The sequence below is a fragment of the Microcebus murinus genome, chromosome 12 (genome assembly GCF_040939455.1).
Source record: "Microcebus murinus isolate Inina chromosome 12, M.murinus_Inina_mat1.0, whole genome shotgun sequence".
Lineage (NCBI taxonomy): Eukaryota > Metazoa > Chordata > Mammalia > Primates > Cheirogaleidae > Microcebus > Microcebus murinus.
In genome coordinates this window covers 89,252,956-89,267,197 of record NC_134115.1, presented here as the reverse complement: position 1 = coordinate 89,267,197, position 14,242 = coordinate 89,252,956, and the positions used below count along the sequence as shown (strand labels likewise).

General features: G+C 39.5%; 1 protein-coding gene across 2 annotated transcripts in view; it reads right to left on the bottom strand.

Moving 5' to 3' along the window:
* The window catches only part of NUP214 (nucleoporin 214), a 100,567-nt gene that overhangs the window by 69,639 nt on the left and 16,686 nt on the right, over positions 1–14,242 (bottom strand). For both annotated transcript variants that reach the window (XM_020289538.2, XM_076009133.1), the window contains exons 12-17: positions 13,083–13,557; positions 11,592–11,767; positions 5,934–6,028; positions 2,793–2,879; positions 2,436–2,585; positions 1,262–1,420 (exon numbers count right to left, since the gene is read on the bottom strand). In XM_020289538.2, coding sequence (XP_020145127.2) covers positions 1,262–1,420; positions 2,436–2,585; positions 2,793–2,879; positions 5,934–6,028; positions 11,592–11,767; positions 13,083–13,557 — 1,142 coding nt within the window. The remainder of the gene's footprint in view (positions 1–1,261; positions 1,421–2,435; positions 2,586–2,792; positions 2,880–5,933; positions 6,029–11,591; positions 11,768–13,082; positions 13,558–14,242) is intronic.

The following is a 14,242-nucleotide window of genomic DNA, read 5'->3' as shown; positions in this document are numbered from 1 at the left end:
TTTCCTCATCTTTTCTTTACACATAGTAGGCCCTCAATATATGTTATCTATTATTACCTACTTAGCACCATGAAAAAACTTCCTTTTGAATGGGGACAGTGTCTCCCAAAAGCTGTATGCTTTCCTATTAGTTTGGCAATAGAGCAAGAGGCGGAAAAGGCATGTAGGAAGAACACGTAACTAGGATGCAGCATGGCTACCTATAATTTGATGAGCAATAGGCAGGCAGTCAGCACTCTGTTGCTATGGCAACATCCACAGTGGAGGGAGGCTGCATCAAGAATACCAGAGGGCTGCGGAAAACAGCAGGGGCTCCTCAACCTTTCAGGGAGAAGGGACTGTTTCTCTCATTTTCTGGCTGTCAGTAAGTTTCATCTCAAGCGTGGGAAGAAAACAGTGGGAACAGTAAAGTCCATAGCCTCAAATTCGTTAAAGCAGGAGGAACTCGTCACACTCACAGTCCCCAGGTCTAAGGTGAAGAAGACCAGAGCTGCCCATGCACCCTGCCCACCAGGATTCTAGGCAAATGTGAGAAGGTGGAAGAGGACTCCTTCACTAAGGCTAACGACACAACGATTTTGGATAAACTGAAAGATGGAAAACAGATTAGCTTTAGCGGAGACTAAATAATTAACCCTTTGCACTTGGATGTCGAGTGTGGATAATGTCGAGTAGATAATGAGAAAAAAGCAAGTGAGCGCAAAGGGTTAAGAATTAACGAGAAAAACAAGTTTGCTACAGTATGGCATATAGGAAAGAGCCCAGGCAGATGGAGATTTCAATTCTGGTTCTGGCTACTCTTAGTAGCCAGCCAATGTGACAACCTTAGGTGAACTACTTAGCCTAGGAAACTCAATTTCCTCATCTGCACAATGGAATCATAACTCTCACCTTGCAGAGCAGCTGGCTTTGAAGACTAGAAACGATGCATAAAAACACTTAGCAGATTACCTGGCACTCAAGAAATACTTGCTACTTTATTATTATTCATGACTTGATTTATGAATATATGTTCCAGTAGAATACTCTCTGTTAAATTTAAGGTTTAATAAAGAATTCTACTTTTTTTAATAAAAAAATTTAAAAAGTGTGCCATTTTCTTTGCCATAGTTAAGGAAGTTTATGGAAAGTGTGGTATATTATAAGCAGAACATCAACAACTTCATGAGGGGCCATCATCCAAACCCATACCTACAAAAAGAGCAACTGGCACATTAGTTTGTTTTAAATCTTTTCAATAGCTTTAAATAGATTCTCCTACCTGAAGCTGAGCTTCACTCTTGGGATCCAGTGGTCTTTTGTAAAGTAAATGGAGATATCCAGAGTCACAATTTCTTTCATTTTGTTCTCGGGCTTCTTCAACACCAGCAAAGCCCTCGAGTAAAGTTGTTTTCAGGGTACTTATATCTCCATGAAGAGACTAGAGAAGGTACAAGAATGTACTGATACCAAAAAAGTCTAATTTCCAAGCAATAAAACCTTTCTACTAGATCAAGGAAGATGGTATTTCTCAAATATTTATTAACAAGATGACTATCTGAATACATTTAAGTCATATAAAAAAGAGAATTCTATTGCTTGGACAGAAAGATAACTAATTTTTTAAAAATTATTTTTTGTCCTCATTAAAAAAACATATTCTAATGATTGAAAACTCAGAAAACATAAAAGTACTGACAGTACACATAATCCCTCTACCTGAAGACAATCACTGCTATCAGTCTAGAGAAATTTCCTCTTTCTAAGCATGTTCTTTAAGACATGGAAATAACATGGAGTTAGACTGTGGAGCCAGACTGTTGAAACGGGATCTAGCACTACCACTCACTAGATGGGTGACTTTCAACGAATTACTTAATCTTTCTAAGCCTCAGTTTCCTGACTTACAAAATAGAGAGTGCACTAGTACATACAACACAGAAAGTGATAAGGATTCAGTGAGAAAATACACTGAAAAGTGTTTAGCACAGTGCCTGGGGCACAAAGTAATAATAATAGTAACAATAAATAACACTATTAACAACGAATATTTAATATTTTTAAAATTGCATATGCTCTAAAATATTCAGCTTTTCTTTTTTACCTAACACTACCAAAGATACTAAGTTTTGAAGTATACCCAAACTAAATTAATTATAATAAACTTTACAGAGTACCTATGTATCAAAGGGGTAAAAATTATTATTCCATCTTACAGATAGGAAAACTGAAACAGTGGCTAGATTAACTTGCCCAAAACCACATAATTTATTATTGAGTGCTGAAGACAGGATCTGAACTCAGGTATTTCTATGTAAATTACTCAGCCACATTAAAAACACATAAACACGCAGTGGTGGTCCTTGAAGAGATAAAGCATATGTGCTCATGGAAAACTAGGAGAACAATTTCTAAAAATGCAACTCAATTCAGAAAAAACATCCATAAACACAAACCTCCGTAGTCTCTTTAATCTCCAGAAGGAAGGTGTGCAGGTCACCTGACTCTGTCCGCAGCATCTTCATCTCCTCAGGAGTGCCCACCTGGAAACAGGCTTTGGAAGTTCGGGCTTTCAACTCTTCCAGCTCCTTCTGAAAGTGTGCAATCTGTAGAAGCCAAAAACGAGGAACCACTCAGGCTGAATGGCACGTAGCTATGTCACTGCTACTGTGCTTATTAACAGCTCAGACTCCTGGAATGGGCCAAGCTTCAATGTGGAATAAACTAGTCATATTGGGAGTTTGTACTCAGAGCCATCCAAATCTCACTATCAGAACCATTTCTGGAAAAAAATCCTTAAGAAACAAATTTACCTCCTCCCCAATTCCAGCCATCACAGGATCTGAATCTTTCCACTGATTTCCCTGCTTTTCTGTAACAGGAGGCTGAAGTGACTTTGCCTGAAACAGAAGGCAAAAGGTTTAAAAATGGATCCTATAACTACAAGTTACATCTTCTAGAAGGAATCACATCAGTGCCTACCACAGCGAGCAGCACTCTCATAATACAGTCATTATTCTACCATTCATTCTTTTGAACTTGTATTTACTGGGTCTGTACTTTGTATAAGGTATACTCTAGACAGTAGAGATAGAGGTGAATCAAATACCATACTTTAATGGAACCTACCTTCTACTGAGACAAGATAAATAATAAAAAGTAAACACATTAGATAATTTCAACTGGTGAATAAAAAGGAAAACATAAGGAATATAAAAGGGGGCATCACTTCAGATAAGATGGCCAAGAAAGCCCTCCTGTGGGCTGCCATCTGAACAAAGACTGCAGAAGTGGGGAAGGAAACTACGGGAAGATCTAGAGGAAGCACCTCCCAGGCAGCGAGAAGACCAAGTACAAAGACCCTAAGGCAGGAGAGACCTCGGTGCGTCTGAGGCAAAGACAAGAAGTAAATGCAAGCTCTGTGATGTCAGGGTGGGCACTGGAGAGGACAGGATGGGATCAGGGAGGCAGGGGCAGGTCATGTAAGGCCATACCAAGAGGTTTAGATTCTATTCTAGGTATGTCAGAAAGCTACTATAAGTGTGTTAGGAGAGTTTAAGTGATGATTTGATATATGATTTAAAAGAGCCCTATTACTGCTACCTAGAGTAGACAAGGCAGTAAAAGCAGTCAAGAGGTTAATGAGGTGAGAGATGCCAATGGCCCAACATAGGACATCAGCAGAGGGACAGAGCTATGGACTTATGACACAGCAGAGGGTGGAGCCGACGAGATCCCCTGCTAGCCTGGACTTGGGGAAGGTGCTATTAAAGGAAAGAGAGGAATCCAGGATGCTTCCGGGTGTGGGGCTTGTGAAAAACCTAGCTTATTAGTGCTACTACCTGAGATGGGAACGCTGGAGAAAGAATAGTTTCTGGGGAGATAGAAATCAAGAGTTCTGCTTTACAGATATTATCCTTTGAGGTACCTTTTAGACTATTTGATACCTACGACAACTAACATTAGAGAGGTCTTAGATTGACTGTACCAGCATTCATTAAAACAACAAACATGGCCAGGTGCTCATGCTTGTAATTCAAGTGCTCTGGGAGATAAAGGTGGGAGGATCACTTGAAGCCAGGAGTTCAAGACCAGCCTGAGCAATATAGTGAGCTCTCCATCTCTACAAAAAAAGTTGTTTCTTTTTTTTTTTTGAGACAGCAACTCATTCTGTCACCCAGGTATACTACCATATTGTCATCATAGCTCACTGCAACCTCAAACTCCTGGCTCAAGCAATTCTCCTGCCTCAGCCTTTCAAGTAGCCTGGACTACAGGTGTGCACCACATCTGGTTAATTTTTCAAGTTTGTGTAGATATAGGATCTTGCTCTTGCTCATGCTCATGCTCATGCTGGTCTCAAACTCCTGACCTCAAGCAATCATACTGTCTGTGCCTCCCAGAGGGATAGGATTACAGGCATGAGCCACTGTGACCGGCCAAAAATTTTTCAAAAAGTTAGCCAGTGTAGTGGTGCAACACTACACAGTGTTTTTTTGAGACTGTCTCAAAAAAACAAACAAACAATCCCCACCCCGGAAACCAGCAAACATTTATTTCACAAAATTGTGTTACACATCATGCCACAAATGTGAACTGTGACCTGGGTATTTACTGTGTGTCCAGTGTGGGTGCGTGTTGGGATTGCAGGGGACTGGGGGAGATCAGTTAAGGGGACACAGAAGGAAAAGACGTGACTCCTGTTTTCAGGGCACTCAGATAATCGGATGGGAAAATTGACATGAAAAGTAAAATAATAATGCTTTTAAAAAAGCATGGGAAAGTATCTTTTTGACCTTGGAATAGAAAATGACTTCTAAAAGAAGACATGAGAAGCATTAATCATAAAGAATAAATTGATATACTCAACTATATTAAAATTAAGAACTTGTTCAAAAGAAAACACGAAAAGAATTAACAGGCAATTCACAGTGAGAAAGTATTTGCAGTGTGTGTGTGTGTGTGTGTGTGTGTGTGTGTGTGTGTGTGTGTGTGTCTCTCTCTCTCTCTCTCTCTCTCCAGGGAATTATCAAAAAATCAGGAAGAAAAAGCTAGACAATGAAATAGAAAAAAAGACAAACAGACTACAGACATACCAGACACCACATAAAATATCCAAATGGCCAATAATCATATGGAAAAAAGCCTCCATTTTACTAGTCATTAGGGAATACAAATTAAAACCACAAAACACAACAACAAAAGATGAAAAATATCAAGATTGGTGAGGTTGTGGAGCCGCTGGAAGTCTTACATACTCCTGGTAAGAATCTACTGAAGAGGAAAATATGCTATGAGCCAGCAATATGCCCCAAAGAAATGTGTGCGTATGTCCATTGGAAGATATCAACTACAATGGTCATAGGAACACTATTCATAATAGTTTAACCCGAGAACCATGCAAGCGTTCATCAAAAATGGAATGAATACTTGTAATATAGTCACATGGTGAATTCCATACAGGAATGATATGGATAAATCTCACAAACATAACATCGAACAAAACAGACAGGTATAAGAATACATATGGTATGATTCCATTTGATAGAAAGTATGAGCAGGCTAAACACGTCTATGCTGTTCAAAATCAAGATAGTGGGTACCCTCTGGCAAGGGTGACCAGAAGGAGACACATCAGGGGGACTCTGTAGTTCCTTAAATCTCTGTTTCTGGATCTGGGTGCTAGTTACTAATGTGGGTTCAGTTGGTGGCAATTCACTGATCTGTACATATATCACGTGTATTCCTTTCTATGTGTATTAAATAAAATAAATTAAATAAATTGCTTTTATGAGTATACAAGTATTCAATTCTCAATAGTTTGGTATTTCCTATCACACTGTCCTTATTTCTATCCAAGGTCTGAATTCTAAAATATCAAAACCCATTTTAATATGCATGCTTGGGGCAATATATTAACAAACACAACCATTCTAAGTTGAATTTAAACATACCTGGGGAGAGCCTGACTTTGCCACTGCAGGGGTTATCCTGGGTGATTTCTGTACCATTGAGGGTACTGGGCTCGAACTGCCCTGAGCAGATCGTCCTGTTTCAATAAGAAGTCAGGTAAAACAGATGGTATTTACTCTCATTATTTCTCCCATCACAAATGTCCTTTCCCCAAATCTAAGGAATTAATTATGCATTGTCCCTGGCCCCACTTTCATGATCTTTAATAAAGAGTGATGACCACCAGTTGTGTCAGCCTCTATTTCAAGATAATAAAAAATATATATATTAAAATTTCAAAGCTAGGTGTGGTGGCACCTGTCTAGAGTCCCAGCTACTTGGGAGGCTGAGACAGAAGGATTGTTTGAGGCCAGGAGTTCAAGGCTACAGTGTGCCATGCTTACACCTGTGAATTGATACTGTACTTCAGCCTGGGTGACAGAATGAGACCCTGTCTCTAAATAAATAAATATCTCGTAGATGTGAAACCCTTTTATAAAGCAAATAAAATGGAAGGGTCTCTGACATAGGTGTGTGCATTTGTGTGCAGGGCACAGAGGTTGGCCATTTGGCCCATCCTGATTCCCCAGGGGCTCCAGATGCACTTCTGGAAAGTAAGGAGCAAAGATTAAAAACTACTAGACTAGAACAAAAATTCCCATCATCATCCTGTGAAAATTCACAGGGTCTTCAGGACCCTTTTGGAAGCCTCTAACATGCAACATTAGAGTCACCTACGGAGCTTTTTAAAAACAAGCATACCAAAGTCATACCAAGCCTCATCCCTAGGGAGTCTGATTAAAATGCTAGGCAGTAAGTCTAGTGTGCAACTGGGCCTGAGATTCAATAATTTAGGGCCTTCAAACTTTAAGAATTCACAATGGCAATGGTGGGTAGGGAGATCTGGAAAGAAAGTAAATGTGCATTATGGTTCAAGTTTTCTCTCCCAAACTGTAAAGAGATGTAAAAGACCAGGGCAATGTTTCTTAACCTCTTAGGTCACAGACAGATGTGACCCAGAGTCTGATGAAAAGACCTGGAATGTGGTGACTTTGGCAAACTTCCCAAGGCAACTCTTTCCCCTGAACGACCGGTAAGGAGCAAAGATTTCAAGAATTTTATAGCTTGTTTGCTCAATATCTACCAAAATAAAATTATTCCTGACACTCAAAAATCAAACAGCCACCCAAATATATCTGGCTAGGTATCATCACTGGCATTCATGAAAACATAGGCATGCTTCAGAGATACCGTGGCTTGGTTTCAGACCACCATAATAAATAAATATTGCGATAAAGCAAGTTGCGGAAAATTTTTGGTTTCCTAGTGCGCATAAAAAATGTTTACACTACACCATAGTCTATTAAGTACTCAATAGCATTATGTCTGAAAAAACAATGTACTTATTATACATTAATTAAAAAATGCTTTACTGTTAAAAAATGCTACTAATCATCTCTGCCTGCAGTGAGCTGTAATCCTTTTGCTGGTGGAGGGTCTTGTCTCTAATGTTGATGCTGCTGACGGGTCAGGGTGGTGGTTGCTAAAGGTTAGGGTGGCCGTGGTGACTTTTTAAAATAAGACAATGAGGTTTGCTGCATTGACTGACTTTTCCCTTCTCAAATGATTTCACTGTAGCATGAGATGCTGTTTGACAGCATTTTACCCTCAGAACTTCTTTAGAGTCAATCTTCTCAGACCCTACTACTGCTTTAGAAACTAAATTTGTGTAATATTCTAAATCCTTTCCTGACATTTTAACAATGTTCACGGCATCTTTACTAGGAGTAGACTACATCTGAAGAAATCACTTTCTTTGCTCTTCCATAAGAAGCAACTCCTCATCTGTTCAAGTTTGATCATGAAATTGCAGCAACTGAGTCCCATCTTTAGGGTCCACTTCTAATCCAGTTCTCTTGCAATTCCCACCCCATCTGCAGTTACTTCCTCCACTGAAATTCTGAACCCCTTCAGAGTCATCCATGAGGGCTGGAATCAACTTCTTCCAGACTCCTGTTTGTGTGTATATTTCTACTTCCTCCCAGTAATTATCAATGTTTTTTTTTTGAGACAGAGTCTCGATTTGTTGCCCAGGCTAGAGTGAGTGCCGTGGCGTCAGCCTAGCTCACAGCAACCTCAAACTCCTGGGCTCGAGCGATCCTTCTGTCTCAGCCTCCCGAGTAGCTGGGACTACAGGCATGCGCCACCATGCCCGGCTAATTTTTTTTTTTTTTTATATATATATCAGTTGGCCAATTAGTTTCTTTCTATTTATAGTAGAGACGGGGTCTCGCTCTTGCTCAGGCTGGTTTTGAACTCCTGACCTTGAGCAATCCGCCCGCCTCGGCCTCCCAGAGAGCTAGGATTACAGGCGTGAGCCACCGCGCCCGGCCAGTAATTATCAATGTTAATGTTGTCTAGAATGGTAAATTCTCTCCAGGTTTTCAATTTACTTTGGTGAGTTCCATCAGAAGAATTATGATCTATGGCTCCCATAGTCTTACAAAATGTATTTCTTAAATAATAAGACTTCAACATCAAAATTACTCCTCAATCCATAGGATGCAGAATGGATACTGTTTGTTAGCAGGCATGAAAACAACATTAATGTCTTTATATATTTCCATCAGACCTCTTGGTTGACCAGGTACATTGGCAATGAGCAGTAATATATTGAAAGAAATCTTTTGTTCTCAGCAGTAAGTCTCAACAGTGGGCTTAAAATATTAAGTAAATCATGCTGTAAACAGATACGCTGTCATTTAGGCTTTGTTGTTCCATTTACAGAGCACAGGCAGAGTGGATTTAGAATAATTCTTAAGGGCCCTAGGGTTTTTAGAATGGTAAATGAGCACTTGCTTTAGCTTTAAGTCACCAGCTGCATTAGCCCCTAATGAGAGTCAGCCTGTCCTTCGAAGCTTTGAAACCAGGCACTGACTTCTCCTCTCCAATTATGAAAGTCCTAGATGGCATCTTTTCCCAACAGAAGGCTGTTCTATCTACAATGAAAATCTGTTAGTACAGCCACCTTCATTAATTACCTTAACTAGATCTTCTGGATAACTTGCTGCTTCACCTTGCACTTTTATTTTATACAGATGGCTTCTTTCCCTAAACCTTATGAACCAGTCTCTGCTAGCTTCAAACTTTCCTTGTGCACCTTCCTCAACTCTCTCAGCCTTCATAGAATTGTAGAGTTAGGACCTTGCTCTGGATTAGGCTTTGGCTTAAGGGAATTTTCTGGCTGGTTTGATCTATACAGATCACTACAACTTTCTCCATATCAGCAATAAGGCTGTTTCGCTTTCTAATCATTCATGTGTTCACTGGAGTAGTATTTTTAATTTCCTTCAAAAAAATTTCCCTTGAATTCACAACTTGAGTTTTTGGGGCAAGAGGCCAAGCTTGCAGCCTATCTCAGCTTTTGACATGCCTTCCCCAGTAAACTTAATCATTTCTAGCTTTTAATTTAAAGTGAGACATATTTGACTCTTCCTTTCACTTCAACACTTAGAGGCCACTGTAGAGTTATTGACTGGCCTAATTTCAATACTGTTGTGTCTCAGGGAAAAGGGAGGCCCGAGGAAAGGGGAGAGATGAGGAATGGCCAGTCAGTGGAGCAATGGAAACACACACAACACTTATCGGTTGAGTTTGCTATATTATATGGGCAGAGTTCATTGTGCTCTAATATAATTATTACAAAGATAAGTTCACATATCACCACAGCAGAAATAATGATGAAAAAAATCTGAAACATTGCCAAAATGTGACAGATATAGTGAGCACATTTTGTTAGAAAAATAGTGTCAAAAGACTTGCTCGACAGAGTTGCCACAACCCCTCAATTTGTTAAAAAAGTAGTATCTTCAAAGTGCAATGAAACAACATACGCCTGTAACCAACTTAAAAATTAAGACAGAGCTGGCAAACACCACCTTATCCATGTGAGCAAACATAACATCACCTATATCAGGACAAAATGAAATCATGTGACTTGATGCACATCACCTCTGTGGTATTAATGCCCAAAATATTTATCTTGAATCTCACCATGTGGCAACAATCAAATCCAAATTGAGAAATGGTACACAAAACTACTGGCCTGACCTCTTCACACAAATGTCAATGAAGTGAAAGACAAAATAAGCTAAGAACTATTTGAGATTAAATGAGGAAAAAAAATAAAATAAAAAAAGCAATGTGTTATCTCTGATTGGTGGGGAACAAAAACAGCCATAAAGAACACTATTGGGACAACTGTGGAAATGTACATATGGACTGTAGATGAGATTGCTGTTAACACATTAACAGTGAGCTGTATTTAACTCACAAAAGTTTTGAGCCCAGGGCTTCGTGAAGTGTATGTAACTCACACATCTCTATCTCTTCTCCTTGGGAGCCATAAGAACTATTTTTCAAGTTGCATATAACTCATACACAGAAAACAATAAAAAAAAACAAGTTTTTCATTAAATTAGAAAGGATCATTTTGTTTTAGAAGTTTTTTTTTTTTTTTTTTTTTTTGAGACAGAGTCTCGCTTTGTTGTCCAGGCTAGAGTGAGTGCCGTGGCGTCAGCCTAGCTCACAGCAACCTCAAACTCCTGGGCTCCAGTGATCCTTCTGCCTCAGCCTCCCGAGTAGCTGGGACTACAGGCATGCGCCACTATGCCCGGCTAATTTTTTATATATATATCAGTTGGCCAATTAATTTCTTTCTATTTATAGTAGAGACGGGGTCTCGCTCTTGCTCAGGCTGGTTTTGAACTCCTGACCTTGAGCAAACCGCCCGCCTCGGCCTCCCAAGAGCTAGGATTACAGGCGTGAGCCACAGCGCCCGGCCTGTTTTAGAAGTTTTTATTCTATTTTCGTAATGATACATTGTGGCCCCAAGGAAAAAATTTTTTTCTAGTATGGTAGGTAATGTGTTAAATTTCTCAAGTCTGATATCTGATAACATATTGTGTGTCTTTGTTTTTAGGATATTTACACTGAAATATTTAGGGATGAAGTGTTTCATGTCTGTAATTAATTCCCAAATGTTTCAGAAAAAACTTTACATAAAAAGGTAAGAGAGAAATGGTGCAAAACGTTAGATGTGCTAAATCTCAATTAAGGGCATAGCGTTCAATATACAACTTCTGCAATCTGTAAGTTCAAAAGGAAAAAAAGACAGGCTACCTACATTTGCCCATGGAGTTTTAGCATGTACTTCAATTCAACTTGGCTATAATTATTTCTAGTCATGACCTTTATTTAATAAACTGCTTGTTTACAGTGTGACTATGAAAATACAAACACTGTCACCAGGGGCAATAAGCACAAGAGTTACTGTAGGTGCATTCTCTGCTGTGCATCTTAAAGAACTGCTCTGTAACTGCCTTGCATGGTGGGCAGGCTCCACGTGAAGATAAATACATGACAGCAAGACACTTCCTTTGAATCCTCAAGTACACTTAGCTCCATGAGAAATGTCAGAGAGGAGCCTGGCAGCCTCAAAGCCATTGCAAATCTTCCAATTCAGAGTATGAAAATCACATAAGTGTGAGATACAGGAAGCAAGAAAAAAATCATCTTTGTTAGCTAGAATTCTTAACACTGAAAGCTGTTAACCTGAGAAGGCAGGACTGAGGTCTAAAATTGTTTGTTTAAAATCATACCTGATGGTGAGGGGGAGACTGAGGACTTCAGTGACGTGGAACTGGATGATGCTGAGACAGGCGTGGGGTGGCTCAGAGGTCCCGAAACAGCTGGCTTGGAGGTGGAAGAAAATGGCAGCATCGAGGGTGTGTTCTGCGAGCTATTAACGGGAGCGGAGGTAGCCACGGCAGTAAACCTGAAAATGGCAGCCCAAACGCCTCAGAAGAGCCTGCTAGAAGATTCTTTCACACTGGTATGACAATGTCATCAAAGGATAACTTACTATCCATATTTTTTTGCCTTCAGGAAACAAACAATCAGCTATTTGTTATAAAAGGTGAAAGTTGCAAGGAAACATACTATCTTCTGCTTATTTAGGAATGGATTATTCAACTAAAATATCAAGTACTAAACATGAAGATGAAACTAAGTTTATCATGATATAAAATACTTATTTTCTACTCTATCCAGCTGAGTAAAAAAAAGAAGGAGGGTGGTGGGACTCAATCATGCAAAGGAGAGTTGAATACTTTTCTTTACCAAGGAAATTATTGAGAACTCATTTTGGGGGACAATCACTTTCTCTGGGGAATGAAAAAGGAAGAGGAAAGCAGAACACTATTTTTAGGATGTTTATGGTCTAAAGGGAATGTAAAGTTAGTTCCACCTAAAGAGCAAAAACCTATTAGCAATCCAAATACATAGCATTAGATGACTGGTCAGATAAACTGTGGTGCAGTCAACAAAACAGAGCCCTCTACAACCATTAGAATGAAATGGCTTGTGTGCGATCCAACATTAACAGTAACAGTGACACCAGCAGGACCACCACAGCAATAGGTAAGCAGGGGAAGAGCTGGCAGTGTTTATACTCGGTTTGGGAGGGGTCACAAGATACAAGCTCAAGAAGCTTACATTCTAGTTGGGAGAGAACAAAATAAGCAGATAAAGAAGTAAATAAAAGAGCTATGAGTGAGCTACAGGACCTAGATCTAGAGGAAACTGGATACCATGCTAAAGATTTGGATTGTAGTTGAAAAGAAGGGAGAAGCCACCAGGGACTGGTCAAGCAGGAGAGTCACCTACTGTATTTACAATTTCACAGATCACTTTGGTGGTTCACAGATAACAGTTCAGATAGAGTCAAGGGTAGACACAGGAGGGGGACTATAAGGGATTCATTTCCCTTCCAGGATGTATATTCTGGATTGTTTCCTTTTAAAAAATAAGGAATATCTCCTACATTTATAATGTGGAAAAGCAAAACAAGTATTTAAATATAAATTTCTAGAGGTCAAAAAAATACAACACTAGCTAAGAGACCCTTTTTGACTCTGTCCACTGATGAAATGCAAGCTTCTTACATTGGTTGAATTTTCACCATTTGCAAGTATTACTTTAGGTAAAAAATTCTATTTAGTAACTCCACTCACAGTGATTCCACTTCCAGCAAACAACATACAATATTTCTATCTATATAACAAAAGAATCAAACTTTCAAAGTGACTTACTTTTCGCTAAGGTTGACCTTGACTGTAGAGGCTGAGGGTGGGAAGGAGGGCTTCATTGTTAAGTTTGGAGCAGACACACTTGGCACTGGTGTGCTTTCCAGGGTAGGCTTAAAACCCGATGATCCAAAGGAGAATGAAGCAGCTGATGGGGCCATGGGTGACACTGCAGGGGTCGGGGGTAGGGAGGCTTTAGAAAGAGGAGCAAAAGAGAAGGTTGATGTACCAGAGCCCAGGGCTGCTTTGGAATTGTCAGCGCCACTGGAATATGAAGGGGGCTCCCCAGTGGCGGAAGCAGATGATTTCAAGGATGAAGCACCAAAGGAGAACACAGCAGGGGCTCCCCCAGCAGGAAGCAAAGAGAAGGTGGCGACAGGAGCAGCAGGTGACGAAAGTGGCACTGAGGCAGGGGCTGCAGATGCCAAAGAATCAAGTTTCTGTGGGGCTTGAGAGGAGGTCGGGGTAGTGGGAGTACTTCCTATAATGGAAAAAAAGGAGAAAAAGAAATGAAAAAGTTAACACTACACCTAATAGTGATGGTCCCTATAACAGAAAGCAAGTGAAAAGGAGTTTGTGGTAGAACAAAGCCAGAAATGATCCTAGTTCAAGAAGCAAAAAAAAAAAAAAAAAAAAGGTGGGAATAGAGTTAATGTCAGACTTTCCACATAGGATAAGATGTATGAAACTTACATCTTGTACCACAAAAGGAAATGGGGAAAGACATTGGACTAGTAGGACTTCATGGACATTCAACTAAATAATACAGGAGAAATACACTTCTCAATGTTACTGTGGCCCACAACACAGTGAAAAATAAGTCATTCTGCAACATTTCGTTAACAATCAGGAACTCTTTTTAATCCAGACGCTACCTCATAATGTTCACTATAGGCAATTCCAGGTGAATTAAAGATATATACGTATATAGAAAAGCACATATATACATACATCTCAAAACAAAGAAGGCAAAAAGTGAATTAGTGTATGTTAGGTCTCTGAGAGTCTAACAACTCTATAAATTTATAAGTGACAAAAAAATCACAAAGAAGGTTAAGATTTGTATAAAAAAATACTTAGGCATGATAAAATAGCTAAAAGGTAAATAAACTAAAAAGATCTGTAGCAAATGACAAATATGTCTTCTAGTTTTAAAAATGCTCATA